At 36.3% G+C, this 16,935-nt stretch overlaps 1 protein-coding gene across 1 annotated transcript in view; it reads left to right on the forward strand.

Annotated features, from left to right (window-relative positions):
* The window catches only part of LOC123544993 (U3 small nucleolar RNA-associated protein 25 homolog), a 59,651-nt gene that overhangs the window by 27,686 nt on the left and 15,030 nt on the right, over positions 1 to 16,935 (forward strand). The window contains exons 6-13 of the mRNA XM_045331195.2: positions 3,860 to 3,951; positions 4,518 to 4,613; positions 8,194 to 8,257; positions 11,205 to 11,257; positions 13,696 to 13,781; positions 14,147 to 14,215; positions 14,889 to 15,003; positions 15,717 to 15,798. Coding sequence (XP_045187130.2) covers positions 3,860 to 3,951; positions 4,518 to 4,613; positions 8,194 to 8,257; positions 11,205 to 11,257; positions 13,696 to 13,781; positions 14,147 to 14,215; positions 14,889 to 15,003; positions 15,717 to 15,798 — 657 coding nt within the window. The remainder of the gene's footprint in view (positions 1 to 3,859; positions 3,952 to 4,517; positions 4,614 to 8,193; positions 8,258 to 11,204; positions 11,258 to 13,695; positions 13,782 to 14,146; positions 14,216 to 14,888; positions 15,004 to 15,716; positions 15,799 to 16,935) is intronic.

Genomic DNA, 16,935 nt, shown 5'->3' on the forward strand with positions numbered 1-16,935 from the left:
AACTTGCACACAACTTGTATCACCATAAGATCTCGGTTCGTTTCTTGAACTGGCCAGATCCCATTATGGGTTTCAGAGTTATGGCCCCTGAAAGGGCCCAAATTAGCTATTTTGACCTTGTCTGCACAATAGCAGCTTTATTTAAGATTTGATTTTTACCAAACTGGCACACAACTTGTATCACCATAAGATCTTGGTTCCTTTCTTGAACTGGCCAGATTCCAGAGTTATGGCCCCTGAAAGGGCCAGAATTAGCTATTTTGACCTTGTCTGCACAATAGCAGCTTCATTTATGATTTTATTTTAACCAAACTTGCACACAACTTGAATCACCATAAGATCTTGGTTCCTTTCTTGAACTGGCGAGATTCCTTTATGGGTTCTAGAGTTATGGCCCCTGAAAGGGCCAAAATTAGCTATTTTGACCTTGTCTGCACAATTGCAGCTTCATTTATGATTTGAATTTAATCAAACTTGCACAAAACTTGTGTCACCATAAGATCTCACTTCCTTTCTTGAACCGGCTAGATCCCTTAATGGATTCCAGAGTTATGGCCCCTGAAAGGGCCAAAATAAGCTATTTTGACATTGTCTGCACAATAGCAGCTTCTTTTATGATTTGATTTTAACCAAACTTGCACACAACTTGTATCACCACAAGGTCTTGCTTCTTTTCTTCAACTGGCCAAATTCCATCATGGGTTCCAGAGTTATGGCCCCTTAAAGGTCCAAAATTGGCTATTTTGGCTTTTGCAGCCATATAGAGACTTCATTTATGGTTTTATTTGATACAAACTTCCAAAATATATTCAACAACAATAAACCTTAGATTCTATGACAAATCAGATCCAATCGTAGGTTCCAAAGTTACTTTATATCTGATTACCTCCCCTGATTGTAATCAAAATGGATTTATATCAGTAAGTACTTATAGGTCTTAATTGAAATTTCATTATTGTCATTAGTTGGACTGAGACAATCAGGGTAGATAACTATGGACTGATTTTATGTTAAATTACCTCCCTTTATTTCAAATTAAAATGGGTATATCTCTGTAACTAATGAAGATACTGATCTGAAATTTCATTTATGTCAACAGATTTATTTGGCAGAGCCTTCTTTTGTTCACTTACAATCTGTTTTTTTTTTAATTACTTCCCTTTTACGTTACTATAAATAGCTTATTTTTAGTAACTTTTTTATTATTGGCCGTAGGGAAAAACTGAGACCACTTTTCTGTGGAACAACATGGATGGTACCTCCAATTTTTAGGTGCATTTTGACATATCTGTACCTTGTAAGAATTTTATTTTCTTTTTGGTTAAATTACTTCCCTTTGTTGTTCCTGTCCTTTGGACTTAAATATTTTTACTGAGAACCTTCTTGTCCTCAAGTGCAATGATAACAGGTGAGCGATATAGGGCCATCATGGCCCTCTTGTTTTTTTTATTTTTTTTTTTTATTTTTTTTTTTTCTCTTTAAAGATTAACTTCCCTTAGTTGTTACTATAAATAACTTACATTGTAACTTTTTTATAATTGACCGTAGGGAAAAGCCAAGACCACTTTTCTGTGGTACAACATTGATGTTACTTTCAAATTTTGGGTGTATTTTAAGGTATCTCTACCTGGTAGGATTTTTTTTGTGGACTTAAAAAAATAAAAGAATTACAATAATTTCTAAAAAAAAAATACAGGTGCTAGTGTAAAGAAATTTGCTGTGACGGGCGTATATTGTGACATTCTGGCACTCTTGTTGTCACCTTGGTTGATAGTATATTCTTGGGCTCAAAATGTCTGCCAGCACATACCCGTGTATAATGCGCAGTTTTTCAAACCCCGCAGCTCATCTGCAAATTGTTGGTGTATAGTATACACGTGTTTAGACGATTTCCCAACTTAAAACAAGTTTGTTAATCCCCCGCCGTGGCGGAGGGATTATAGGAATGGTCTGCGTCCGTCCTTCCGTCCGTCTGTCCTTCCATCCGTAACAAAATCGTGTCTGGTCCATATCTCTTAAACCCCTTGAAGGATTTTCATGAAACTTGGGTCAAATGATCACCTCATCAAGACGATGTGCACAACCCATGAGTCACAACTCAAGGTCAAAGGTTTGAGCCTGCCATTTTGTGTCCGCTCTATATCTCATAAACCCCTTGAAGGAATTTTATAAAACTTTTGTCAGATCACCTCATCAAGACGATGTGCAGAACCCATGAGTCAGCCATGCCAGCTCAAGGTCAAGGTCACAACTTAGGGTCAAAGGTTTTGAGCCTTCCATTTTGTGTCCGCTCTATATCTTCTAAACTCCTTGAAGGATTTTCATGAAACTTGGGTCAAATGATCACCTCATCAAGACGATGTGCAGAACCCATGGGTCAGCCTTTTGGGCTCAAGGTCAAGGTCACAACTCAAGGTCAAAGGTTTGAGCCTTCCATTTTGTGTCCGCTCTATATCTCCTAAACCACTTGAAGGAATTTTATCAAACTTGGGTCCAATGATCACCTCATCAAGACGATATGCAGAACCCATGAGTCAGTCATGCCGGCTCAAGGTCAAGGTCACAACTTAGGGTCAAAGGTTTGAGTCTTCCATTTTGTGTCTGCTCTATATCTCCTAAACTCCTTCAAGGATTTTCATCAAACTTGGGTCAAACGATCACCTCATCAAGGCAATGTGCGAACTTATGAGTCAGCCATGTCAGCTCAAGGTCAAGGTCACAGCTGAAGGTCAAAGGTTTGAGCCTTCCATTTCGTTTCCGCGCTATATCTCCTAAACCCCTTGAAGAAATTTTATAATACTTGGGTAAAATGATTACCTCATCAAAACGTTGTGCAAAAATTATGAGTCAACCATGCCAGCGCAAGGTCAAGGTCACAACTAAGGGTCGAAGGTTTGAGCCTTCCATTTTGTGTCCACTCTGTATCTCCTAAACCCCTTGAAGGATTTTCATCAAACTTGGGTCCAATGATCACCTCATAAAGACGTTGTGCAGAATTCATGAGTCCGCCATGTCAGTTCAAGGTCAAGGTCACAGCTAAAATCAAAGGTTTACCCTTTCACTATCCATAGCAGTGGCAGGGGATTTAGCTGTCTTTCAGACTGCCTTGTTTATGATATTTTGCCATTTCAGTAAGGAGAAACTACTCCCCGCAGTAAAAATTGTCAAGGCTAAAAACTAATATTGTCATAATGTTCTGTAAGAGATAAGAGTGGTTATCTTATAATTAAAATTAATTTTATGTAAATATAATCAGTATTCTGAAGAAAGAAATATCAGAAATAATAAATAGTATAATACCTAGATCGCGTATTATCTTTAACTGAGATCAAACTGTTAACAAAACTGAAATGAGGTGTCACACTAATTGCCGATATTTACCAGCCATTTAATCTTGAACAGACAATCACACCTTTCTTAACCAGTTTTAATTTGAATTGAGAAACTTATGTCATTTTGAAAAAAGTTGCCAGTCCAAGATACTTCAAGATATTGCTTTTGTATATTCATAAAAAAAGTTTTGATTAAAACAAAAGAAACAACAGATATTTTAGGTTAAAGATCACTAATTCAAATCCTTCCTTCAACCCTTTGTTTCATTTTGTTTCAAGGAAAATTAATCTTCAAGAATAGTATCACAGTATCTCTATGCCAGTTGTTTCCATCCCAGCTGTGAACAACTAGCTGTAATAGTGTAAAGTTTTTCTTGTAGTACATTTTACGTAACACTAAGTGAAAAATAGAGCAAAAGAGGAAATTTTATATCATACAAGTTTTATGTAAGAAGTGATGTTTTATGTAATTATAACATCAAGATGTAAGTTACTTACAATATACAGTATGATTGTTGACATTTCAGATCCATTTATTGTACATTTTGAGAGAGATCTGGAAGAGAAAGTTGTAGAAGAATTAGCTGGATGTAAATCTTGTCATAAGGAAGTAATCAAGGTAGATTGTCTATTAAATGTAATAAAGAAGAAAGTGAGGCATACTATCAGTTTCTTCTACTTGTGATTGGGAAGAAATAGAGGGAGATTATCATTTTTGATAAAGAAGAAGTCAATGTTGATTTTCTGCTTGTTCTGCTTGTACTTGGGTAGAAATCATATTTACTGCTTGTATTAGGGAAGAAGTCAAGGTAGATTACCTGTGTGCTTTATGTATTAGGAAAGAAGTAAAGGTAAAGAATCTAGTATTTGTTTGCACTGCTTGATATAGAAATACAGCCTTTGTAAAGCATAAGAATGATTTTTTTCCAGTGCTTGTACATGTAATAGGTTATAACAATGTCTATGTCAAAAAATGAAAAATTATATAGAATGTGAAGATTTTTTTCAGTTATTTTGCTATGAATGTTGTCAGCATGATATATCAACGTCTTTTATAATTAAACCAGGCTTTTTTGAAAAGATTGAAAGGGCTTTGTTGGTTATTATTGTAAAGGTCTGTAATCCCAGAACATATTTTCTTGTCCCAGTGGACATTTCCATGTTTCAGTAGTGGTTTTTTTTCAGGTACCTGGTGTTGGGCAAGCATTTTACAAATGGTCCATTGATCAGCTTAAACAGAAAATCTCACACAGAAAGGAGAAAGACTTGGCTAACTTACATGTATGTACTCAGCAGAGACAGTGTATTTGTTCCCATTTGTAGCTTGTATAGTACATAGAGATTGTCTTTTCATATTGAATTTATTACACAAGCTTTTAATGAATTTTATTGGAGAAGTTTTGTGAATTCACTGTGGAAAAACATTAATTTTCTTTCTATCACATGTTAACTTTTCCTATGAAAATTTCTTCTTTCTTTTCCTATTTAGACTAAGTCACTTCTTCCAACATCTATAATTAAAAAGAGGTCAGTGTCAGAGTGTTGTTACACAAGTACAATACAGAAATCATGTAATTGCTTTATTTCACTCCCACAATGTCAAAAATGTGATAAATTTAAGTATTCCAAATACTGGCTAAATTGAGAAATATAAATGGTTACTGTTGTCAGGTAATGATTGTATTTATACTTTTCGATAGGTTTTCTAAGATTCAGGATGGTTACCTGACAATTACACAACAATAAACAGGTTACACAGGTATTTAACACCAGTAAATCAGCTGTTCAAAGTATTTGACATGTTCACCCTGTATAAGACATTCCAGTTCTCAATGCTCAGGTGAGTTTTTCTGATCGCTCGATGTCCGGCGTCTGTCATCTGTCGTCCATCGTCTGTCAACATTTAGCTTGTGTATGCGATAGAGGCTGTATTTTTCAATTAATCTTCATGAATATTGGTCAGAATGATAACCTTGATGAAATCTAGGCCGAGTTTGAAAATGGGTCATCTCGGGTCAAAAACTAGGTCACTAGGTCAAATCAAAGAAAAACCTTGTGTATGCGATAGAGACTGTATTTTTCATTTAATCTTCATGAATATTGGTCAGAATGATAACTTTGATGAAATCTAGGCCGAGTTCGAAAATGGGTCATCTCGGGTCAAAAACTAGGTCACTAGGTCAAATCAAAGAAAAACCTTGTGTATGCGATAGAGGTGGTATTTTTTAATTAATCTTCATGAATATTGGTCAGAATGATTACCTTGATAAAATCTAAGCCGAGTTTGAAAATGGGTCATCTCGGGTCAAAAACTAGGTCACTAGGTCAAATCAAAGAAAAACCTTGTGTATGCGATAGAGGCTGTATTTTTCAATTCTTCTTCATGAATATTGGTCAGAATGATAACCTTGATGAAATCTAGGCCGAGTTCGAAAATGGGTCATCTGGGGTCAAAAACTAGGTCACTAGGTCAAATCAAAGAAAAACCTTGTGTATGCGATAGAGGCTGTATTTTTCAATTGATCTTCATGAATTTTGGTCAGAATGATTGCCTTGATGAAATCTAGGCCGAGTGTGAAAATGGGTCATCTCGGGTCAAAAACTAGGTCACTTGGTCAAATCAAAGAAAAACCTTGTGTATGCGATAGAGGCGGTATTTTTCAATTGATCTTCATGAATTTTGGTCAGAATGATTACCTTGATGAAATCTAGGCCAAGTTCGAAAATGGGTCATCTGGGGTCAAAAACTAGGTCACTAGGTCATATCACGTAAAAACCTTGTGTATGCGATAGAGGCTGTATTTTTCAATTGATCTTCATGAATTTTGGTCAGAATGATTGCCTTGATGAAATTTAGACCAAGTTCGAAAATGGGTCATCTGGGGTCAAAAACTAGGTCACTAGGTCAAATCAAAGAAAAACCTTGTGTATGCAATAGAGGCTGTATTTTTCAACTGATCTTCATGAAATTTAGCCAGAATGATTACCTTGATTAAATCTAGGCTGATTTCGAAAATGGGTCATCTGGGGTCAAAAACTAGGCCACTAGGTCAAATCGAAGAAAAACATTGTGTATGCAATAGAGGATGTATTTTTCAATTGATCTTCATGAAATTTGGTCAGAGTGATTGCCTTGATGAAAACTAGGTCAGTTTTGAATATGGGTTATCTGAGGTCAAAAACTAGGTCACTAGGTCAAATTAAAGAAAAATCTTGTGTATGCGATAGAGACTGTTTTTTTCAGTTGATATTTATGAAATTTGGTCAGGTTGATTGCCTTAAAGGCCTAGATTTTGGCAGTTGGCCAAGGGATTTTTGTCTTCACCGGCACAGTTGGGGGCTAATGACCATCACAGTATGGCTCCAATAAACAAGGGTCATTGTTTATTGGAGAGTCAGTCTACCTGACAAGTGTATCTATTAGTGAGAAGGGGAAACAAAGTAATTCTATAATAATTGATAACTTTTAAAGTTATTAATTTTTTTTTGACATTTCTATGTAAAGAAAAATATTTGTTGATCAAACACAATAATAAAATAATCAGAAACTTATTTTCACAATAATGAGATAATCAGAAACTTAAAGAAACATGCAAGTTTTTATTTTTTCAAATTCTGTCTGGAGAATTGTTATATTTCTGAAAAATTTGACTTTCACTCATCTAAAGCTTGCAGAATACTGTAAATAACATTTGTCTAAATTGAAAACAGAATGTGAATTTCAAAGTTACAAAGCAAAGCATGAAAAAGGTCCCTTTTTGCAACCATACTGAAAATGAAAATTGAATATAGATGGAACACAATAACTTTATATTCAAATAATGTTGATAACATGAATACATGAAAATTAATTTCCGAATCGAAAAATATTGTTTGTCAGCACCAAGAACTCAGGAACTTTTCACTATACTTGTGTTTTATTATCATTATTATTTTCAGTATTATTACTGTTATCTTTTATCATCCTATATGTAATATAATAATAATAATAATGATAACAATATCCTAATGATAATATAATAATAATAATAATGTTAATAATAATAATAATTATGATTATTTTATTATTATTATTATTATCATTATTATAACATTAAAGTAATAGTTATTATCATCTACATAATATCAAAATAATTATTATTATTATTATCATTCCATATTTACCGAAGAAAAAATAATTTCTTTCAACTCCACTGCACACATCTTCATGGTCTAGTTGGGGTCCCTGCTGTGTTAATTGCCCTCTAATCAGTTGCTATTACATAATCGCTGATAAGCAGCTGATAAGATGGGAGTTGTATATTGGATTTGGGGGGGTACACTTATATAGTAGTGAATCTAGGCCTTTAATGAAATCTAGGTCGAATTTGAATATGGGTCATCTGAGGTCAAAAACTAGGTCACTTGGTCAAATCAAAGAAAAAACTTCTGTATGTGATAGAGGCTGTATTTTTCAGTTGACCTTCATGAATTTTGGTCAGAATGATTGCCTTGATAAAATCTAGGTCGAGTTTGAACATGGGTCATCTAGGGTCAAAAACTAGGTCATATCTGAGAAAATGCTTGTTTTATCGCAAGAGACCAATTTTTTGGTCCAATCTTAATGAAAATTGGTCAGAATATTTGTTTCCATGAAATCACTAGGTCAAACATGTTTTACACTGTTATGGAGTGTTTCTTAGGTGAGCGACCTAGGGCCATCTTGGCCCTCTTGTTGATATTTGAGAAGTATATTTTCCTGCAGCCATAGTTCTTGGATTGTGAGTTGCCACATTCAAATTAATACATTTATTAGTTTAAAGCAGAAACACCCTGTATTTGGTATAGTAGTAGCCTGTGACATGATGATTTAATATTTTAGGTAAAAGAGTCCTTGGTAACCAATTTACCAGCAGCAAACAGGAAAATGTGCAATGTAAAGTCAGGTAAGATATCTTTGCTTCTATATCTCTGTTTCTGTAACATTTATTTCATGATTCCAAGTCTGCTGATTTATTGAAGAGAGATCAACATTTGTAAAACATAGACCAGCTAGTGTTCATTATACCTGTGCAGAATGTTTATTGACAAGTTTTATAACCAGCTAGATCATCACATTGGCTTGAGTTCAGCGTTCGACACTAACTTTTTTGCCAGGTATCCTAAAGGAATACCTGCTGGGAAATTTAGGAATCCCTGCTGAAAATTAGGAGTCCCTGATAACAAAATGTGGTAAGAACATGAAAAAAACTAAAATCTAACAAACACAACTGTTAACAGTACTACATGTATTTTATTTCCACTTTATTTCCATTTTACATCAATGACAACAATAGCTTGTATGACTTTTGCTGTAAAAGAATAATGTCATTTCTGTCCAAGTCCTCTTCCCCCTCATCTTCACTACCATCGCACTCCTCTGCCATTTGTTGTAGTTCGTCTAAATGTATGCCGCCTAGTTCAATCCCCCTTATAACCCCCTTATTTGTAATCATTTTTTTTTTACATAAAAAAAATTCCGAAAAGTCTCTCTTAAATAAAAAAAAAAATCAAAAAAAAAAATGTTCCGACCTACCTACCCTAATTTTTTTAGCATGTTACCAGATACAAAGGTTTTTTAGACCTTATTAATGCAACTCCCACAGACTTTATCTAAAACTAGTACATTGGTCATAACAGATTTTCTTAAACATTTCATATTTTAGTTTTATTTTGCACACTGCCTAAAAGTGGGTGGGGTTTAGTGTTTGCATGCTTTTATTATCAGCAAATTTTTCTAAATAAGAGCTGCTTTGGCAACAGTGATCATATTTTTCGTAAATGCAGATGTTTTATTGGCTTTTTATTTTAGTTTGTACTAGAAAAATCTTGTAAGAAATGATAAAAATGTTCGAAAATGTCGGTCTAGAAAACGAGTGACAAATACGAAAAACAAAAGTAACAGTTAAAGTTCTTGAAAAGATAACTGTTTTAACTTTATTTTCTCATCATACCACGTATAATTTCTGCTTATTTAATTTGTTTTGCCCAAACAAAGCCTCGGCAATGATAATAAATTTGTTATAGACCGTAACGGCCGACCGGCTCATGTAATCGTATCGAGCACACAAAATAATGGTACAAACACTATAATCTAAGGCTGCATTGTTTATCAATTAACTTGTAAACATTGATCAATAAACACCTTTGATAATGACAAGGCATATTGTACTAAATACAAACCGCGAGATAAGCATGTGTCATTTGGCGCGTGGCGTGACTGACATCTGTCGGTAGCTAATTTACATACGACGCTCCGCCTACTGCCATATTTCCGCTTGTGCCAGCTAACAATATTGAAATTCACTGGGATTTTGATTGACAGGGGGCAGAACTATCGAACTTGGAACGCATCTAAGTAAATTTTCGCGAGTGAAGCCGACGCACATGCCATAATTTATGCGGGTAAAATACGAGTTTTTCTCGATTTTCGCGGGTCAAAACCCGGGACCTCGGGTCAACAGAACGCCCTGGCTTAGCAAAAGACCGATGTTTGAGCGAACAAGACTGGGGAATTTCAGTTTTTTAGAATCATATTTTATCTGAAAATCAAGAGTCCCGACAGAACACCGAAATTGTGAACTTTAGGATCCCTTGCGGATTTTTGGTGTCCTCGGGATCCCGGGACACCGTTAGTGTCAAACGCTGGAGTTATTGCCCTTGATTTAATCTCTGACTTGATTTGTTTCTATCTAATGTGTACCAGACTTGATCAGAATGTTTGCTTGCATAATGTCATGGCAAAATTCAACAACCAGCAGCATAGTTCAAGTAGTCTTGAGTTACTTAAATTTGCAAATACTGATCACATCAAAACTTGAGCAGTCAATTACCCAGTGTTCCACGAACTTAGTTTATGAGTATAGTATATCGGCCCAATTTGATTACCATCTGTTTGGTTCTATTGGAGTAAAAACCCTTAAATTATCATTTATTGCAAAACTTGACACGTTCAGCTCAATTATTTGTATATGTTCTCTTGGAAGTAAATCATATTTTTACAGCATTTGTCTGAGTTTCTCTATATAAAACCTAGGCTGAGTTCATTAACCAGTTCAGATTAGTATCTCCAAAGTTATGCCCCTTGAATTCCTCATTAATAAGAAAAATGAATGTGTCTTAGAGAGTAGAGTATTTTTTTCTTCGCCTGAACCATACTTACATAAAAATTATTATACCTCACTTTTGTCTACAATGGTAAAATCCCATTACCCGAGAAAGAGATATTTTGACTATCAAAAGCATTTTCAACCTTTTTGACATGTGACAAAAAGAAAGTGACTGTCAGGTCATGTGACCGCGGTGATATTATGAATGTCATTTAAGGGCAAATAACTGCTTCAATTTTTTGGCCAAATCATGAAATGATTGCCTCCCTTGAACACATTTATACTACTGATGTCACTATTCAGTGTGTACACAGACGATTCAGGTGACAGTAATTGTCAGAAAGAAACCCCACCCCCAAAAAATGTCAGGGTTTAACTTGTTTATAAAATTGATTTTGTTCGGTATAATAATTTTGCCTCGGGTGACATTCTGCTCTTGGGTTGACAATATCTATGTCGCACACGCTGCCATATGATATTTATATAATGTATTGCTATAAAATTTCGTCCAGCTTATTTACCAGCCAGTTTGTAAAAGTGTCTACAGAGCTAATAGAAATTTAGAAATTGATAACTTTTCTACACAGTCAGTAAGTAGAATATTCTAAAAAGTCCAAAGTAATTTCTATGAACAGTGTACACTGACAAAGTTTGGCTCTGTGTTGATTGTCTTAATGCCTTGCTTAGAATGTTGATGAAAATGAGCTCTTGATAACTTACATGCTGAATTATTCTTCCCTTTCAGACCAGCTAACAGCTTTCCAAGGCAGTCTGTTTTCCATCATAAATAATTATCAGGTATCATACATTAACACTGGAAGTAGTACAAGTACCTTACTGTTGTCCAGTTCATTTATAATTCACTTTTTACTGAATTTGTTGTCCGGGGCATATTCAACATATTTTCTTAGAACACTGTGTAGGTTGTTTATGTAAAGTAGGGAACATCTGCATTTTAGAGGTATTCTTACAACTTTTTTGTAGTAACAGATCAGAGAGCATAGCATTTTATGACAAAAAATCACAACTGCCTGTAGCGAGATTCGACCCCAGGTCGTTCGGGTGCTAGTCCAATGCTCTAACCACTAAGTCAAAGAGTTGACTCCCTGATGCAGTTGTCAAAGATTGGCTTTAAATGTGCTGGCTATGCGTAAGCAAGCATAACAGTATGTACTTTCAATCAGTACTAGGACTTAATGTTTATTGGGGATACTGCACCCACAGCCCTACTTTTTTATGCCCCCCTTCGAAGAAGGAGGAGTATATTGTTTTGCAGATGTCGGTCTGCCAGTATGTAGACCAATTGGTTTCCGGATGATAACTCAAGAACACTTGAGCCTCGGATCATGAAAGTTAATAGGCAGGTGGATCATGACCAGCAGATGACCCCTATTGATTTTACGGCCAGTAGGTTAAAGGTCAAGGTCACAGTGACCCAGAACAGATTAACGGTTTCTGGATGATAACTCAAGAACGCTTGGGCCTAGGATCATGAAAGTTGATAGGGAGGTTGGTCATGACCAGCAAATGGCCTCTATTGATTTTGAGGTCAGTAGGTCAAAGGTCAAGGTCACAGCAAGTCAGCGACCCGAAACAGGTAAATAATTTCCGGATGATAACTCAAGAATGCTTGTGTTTAGGATCATGAAAGTTGATAGGGAGGTTGGTCATGACCAGCAGATGACCCCTAATGATTTTGAGGTCAGTAGGTCAAAGGTCAAGGTCAAAGTGACCCGGAACAGTTAAACCATTTTCAGACGATAACTTGAGAATGCTTAGGCCTAGGATCAAGAAACTTGATAGGAGGACCAGCAGATGACCCCTATTGATTTTGAGGTCAATAGGTCAAAGTGACCAGAACAGTTAAACTGTTTCAAGACAATAAATTGAGAACACTTGGGCTTCGGATCAGGAAACTTAATAGGGAGGTTAATCCTGACCAGCAGATGACCACTATTGATTTTGAGATCAGTAGGTCAAAGGTCAAGGCCACATTCACCCAGAATAGTAGAACTTTTGTGTACAGTGACCAAATAATTTCTGTTCCTTGTGCAATTAGTAAATGCATCAAGGGAGCATTTCGTGTTCTACGAGCTCTTGTTATTTTTCTTCTGTTTATTGAATTAATCCTTCTTAAACTTATTTTGGTGATATTTATAATCACACCCTGCCTTTTAAAATCTTTGCAGACAGTGTGTACTGGTAAAGTGCATTGTAATACAAAGTAGATGTGTAATTGCAGTAGAGTAAATATATATGTATGATGTGAAATAAACTAAATGTATTACATGTCATGGCTCAGGTTTTAATGCCCCCGAAGGGAGGCATATAGTTTTTGAACAGTCTGTCGGTCTGTCAGTCTGTCCGCAATTTTCGTGTCCGGTCCATATCTTTGTCATCGATGGATGGATTTTCAAATTACTTGGCATGAATGTGTACCACAGTAAGACGACAGGTCGCGCACAAGACCCAGGTCCGTAGCTCAAAGGTCAAGGTCACACTTAGACGTTAAAGGTCATTTTTCATGATAGTGCATTCGTGTCCGGTCCATATCTTTGTCATCCATGGATGGATTTTCAAATAACTTAACATGAATGTGTACCACAGTAAGACGACATGTCGCGCGCAAGACCCAGGTCCGTAGCTCAAAGGTCAAGGTCACACTTAGACGTTAAAGGTCATTTTTCATGATAGTGCATTGATGAGCGTGTCCGGTCCATATCTTTGTCATCCATGGATGGATTTTCAAATAACTTGGCATGAATGTGTACCACAGTAAGACGACATGTCGCGCGCAAGACCCAGGTCCGTAGCTCAAAGGTCAAGGTTACACTTAGACGTAAAAGGTCATATTTCATGATAGTGCATTGATGGGCGTGTCCGGTCCATATCTTTGTCATTCATGTATGGATTTTAAAATTATTGGGCATGAATGTGTACCACAGTAAGACGACGTGTCGCGCGCAAGACCCAGGTCGTAGGTCAAAGGTCCTAAACTCTAACATCGGCCATAACTATTCATTCAAAGTGCCATCGGGGGCATGTGTCATCCTATGGAGACAGCTCTTGTTGCTCATTATGTTGCTTTGGAGAGCAGACAGTGTTGAGAATTGTTAATAAGGGCATCTCTGTTAATATGCTTATCAGATAGAGACTTGGAAATAGTTTTAGCAGATGCAGATAGTATGTTGGAAAGGAGTGTGAGAATTTATCTATATTTGAATTTTTGTATACAGGATGTGTTTTACTCTGAGAGAAGCCATGACAATGGAGAGGAGATCAGGCTGGTGTATTGTCTACATGCTCTCAATCATGTTCTAAAGTATGTCTTACTTCAGCTTATTTTGCACGTAATTTTATTAAAAAGGAATTGATAAATATGTGCATGTTATCATGAAATGATTGAATGTAATACTGTAATCAATGTTAAGGATGTATATTTTTCTAAGATTATGTTCTGTATTATTACCGTCAAATTTATACTTTCATTTTGCCATAGCAATACTTTGCATTTTTGAGACATATCATTATGTGGCCCAATGTGATACTATCAAATTGACAGTGTCGAAAAAAAGATCAGATAGGTTTGTAGATTTTATAGAATGTATGGAATTACTTGAAATTTACAGAAAATTGTTGTATTATATTACACTGAAGTAAATAAATCTGTTTTACTTTTTTTTTCAGAACAAGAAAGCGAGTGATATCACACAACACAAAGATCAAACAGAAAGGAGAGAATTTAGATAATGATGAGTAAGTTCTGATTTTAGGTAAAAATAAACATCCTAGACTAAAAGTTACATTTTCGTAAGTACGGATACACTATCACATCATTATTTTTTGTACAGGAATTTCATGTATTTTGTACTTTCATTAGACTGTGAAATCAAATACCAACAGAAGAAGATTTCTCTATATATATGTGTCTCCCACCACACAGTGGTGTGGGAGACATATTGATTTACTCCTGTCTGTGTGTGTGTGTGTGTGTGTGTCTGTCTGTCTGTCTGTCACAAATCTTGTCCACACTCTAAGTCGAACATTTCTCACTTGATTTTCACCAAACTTGAACAAAATGTGTTTGCCAGTAAGTCCTGAGCCAAGTTAGATAACTAGCCAAATTGGCCCAGGCACTTCGGAATTATGGCCCTTGAAACTTGTTTTTTGATAATCAAAGCACTGAAAGTCTGATAAGGCAGTTGAGGTCTAGGTGCTTGGTTGGCTCATATATTACTATTCAGATGATTAGGCAGTTGTGGGAGACATGCGCTTTTCTCAAAAGCAGCTCTAATTACTATTGAAATCAATGAATCTCAGACCCCACCTAAACAGCAGTTTAGGCAAAAATTGGAAAAAATGTATGCCTTTAAAATCTAATGATGAGAGAATTGATAGTTGAATATGAATGAACTGCTTTCATTTGCAGAGATTACAGGGACCAGGGATTGACAAGACCCAAAGTCTTAATGATATTGCCATTCCGGGAATCTGCAAAGAGGGTTGTTGATATGTTTATACAACTCCTTAATCCCACAGATCAGGTAGCACATGTTTGTTTATTTTTCAGAAATTTTAATGGCAGTTATGTTATACAATGAAATACTGCTTCCTTAAGCATTGATAGCTCAGATATCCAGGCGCTCTTGCAAGCTATTTTAGGTTGAACAGTAATATTTTCTATATTTGGATTGCTTGAATTCTGAATAACTTGAAGATTTTGCTTGGGAATTGATGTTTTGCAGTATTATTTGTCTGTCCCGTAGTTTACTTTGAATGATACAAAAGTGTTAAATCTTAATTATTAAAAGGTGTTGACTTTAAACTCCATGTTTCAGTATTTCTTACCATAACTTAACATCCTCAAGCAGGTCTATGTGGCCTCTATGGCAGTGATGAAGGTGATTCATTTTGAATCACTTAACCCTCACTGTGTTTGGTTCCAGACCTTGCTTAGAGTGTAGAATTCTTTTAAGTGCGGAAGCCCTCCAGCTGGCTTGAGAATGGTTGTTGGTTCAACAAAGGTGCCCAACTGAACTTGAAACAATGCCTGTAGGGGCACCTGGGGACTTCTTTCACACCAAAAGCCAGGAAGTCAACGTATGACCTGTAATTGTGTAGGTGTGACATTAAATGCAGCCAAGACAAAACATGTCTTCAGTAAAACCTATGCAGAGATTTTGCTCATGTTAGTGATGAAAAGATTTGGTGACATATTGACCCTTAAAATCTTCCTTAATTGACTGAATATTTTCAGGGTTTTGTTGCAAACAAGAAGCGATTCTACAAAGAATATGGTTTGTCTGAGGAAGAAGAACCAAAGAAGGGATATAAACCAGGTATCTTTGTAATTAACCTTTACTTGGATTGTTGTATGTGATAAATATAGTAGCAGTGTTTTTTAGCTCGACTATGTGAAGTATGGAGAGCTGTCCTACTTGACCCGTCGTCGGCATCCTTCTGCGTCCGCACCTTGGTAATTATCCCCCCTTTTCACTTAAATAGAATTTCAGGTTAAAGTTTTGATGCACTTTCACTATCTCAGTTATTATGTCTCCCCTAGGAGACATATTGTTTTTGCCCTGTCGGTCCGTCCGTCCGTCCATATGTCACACTTCATTTCCGAGCAATAACTGGAGAACCATTTGACCTAGAACCTTCAAACTTCATAGGGTTGTAGGGCTGCTGGAGTAGACGACCCCTATTGTTTTTGGGGTCACTCCGTCAAAGGTCAAGGTCACAGGGGCCTGAACATTGAAAACCATTTCCGATCAATAACTAGAGAACCACTTGACCCAGAATGTTGAAACTTCATAGGATGATTGGTCATGAAGAGTAGATGACCCCTATTGATTTTGGGGTCACTCCGTCAAAGGTCAAGGTCACAGAGGCCTGAACATTGAAAACATTTCCAATCAATAACAAGAGAACCACTTGACCCAGAATGTTGAAACTTCATAGGATGATTGATCATGAAGAGTAGATGACCCCTATTGATTTTGGGGTCACTCCGTCAAAGGTCAAGGTCACAGGGGCCTGAACATTGAAAACCATTTCCGATCAATAACTAGAGAACCACTTGACCCAGAATGTTGAAACTTCATAGGATGATTGGTCATGAAGAGTAGATGACCCCTATTGATTTTGGGGTCACTCCGTCAAAGGTCAAGGTCACAGAGGCCTGAACAATGAAAACCATTTCCAATCAATAACTAGAGAACCACTTGACCCAGAATGTTGAAACTTCATAGGATGATTGATCATGAAGAGTAGATGACCCCTATTGATTTTGGGGTCACTCTGTCAAAGGTCAAGGTCACAGGGGCCTGAACATTGAAAACCATTTCCGATCAATAACTAGAGAACCACTTGACCCAGAATGTTGAAACTTCATAGGATGATTGGTCATGAAGAGTAGATGACCCCTATTGATTTTGGGGTCACTCGGTCAAAGGTCAAGGTCACAGGGACCTGAA

Source organism: Mercenaria mercenaria, chromosome 1 (genome assembly GCF_021730395.1).
Source record: "Mercenaria mercenaria strain notata chromosome 1, MADL_Memer_1, whole genome shotgun sequence".
Taxonomy (NCBI): domain Eukaryota; kingdom Metazoa; phylum Mollusca; class Bivalvia; order Venerida; family Veneridae; genus Mercenaria; species Mercenaria mercenaria.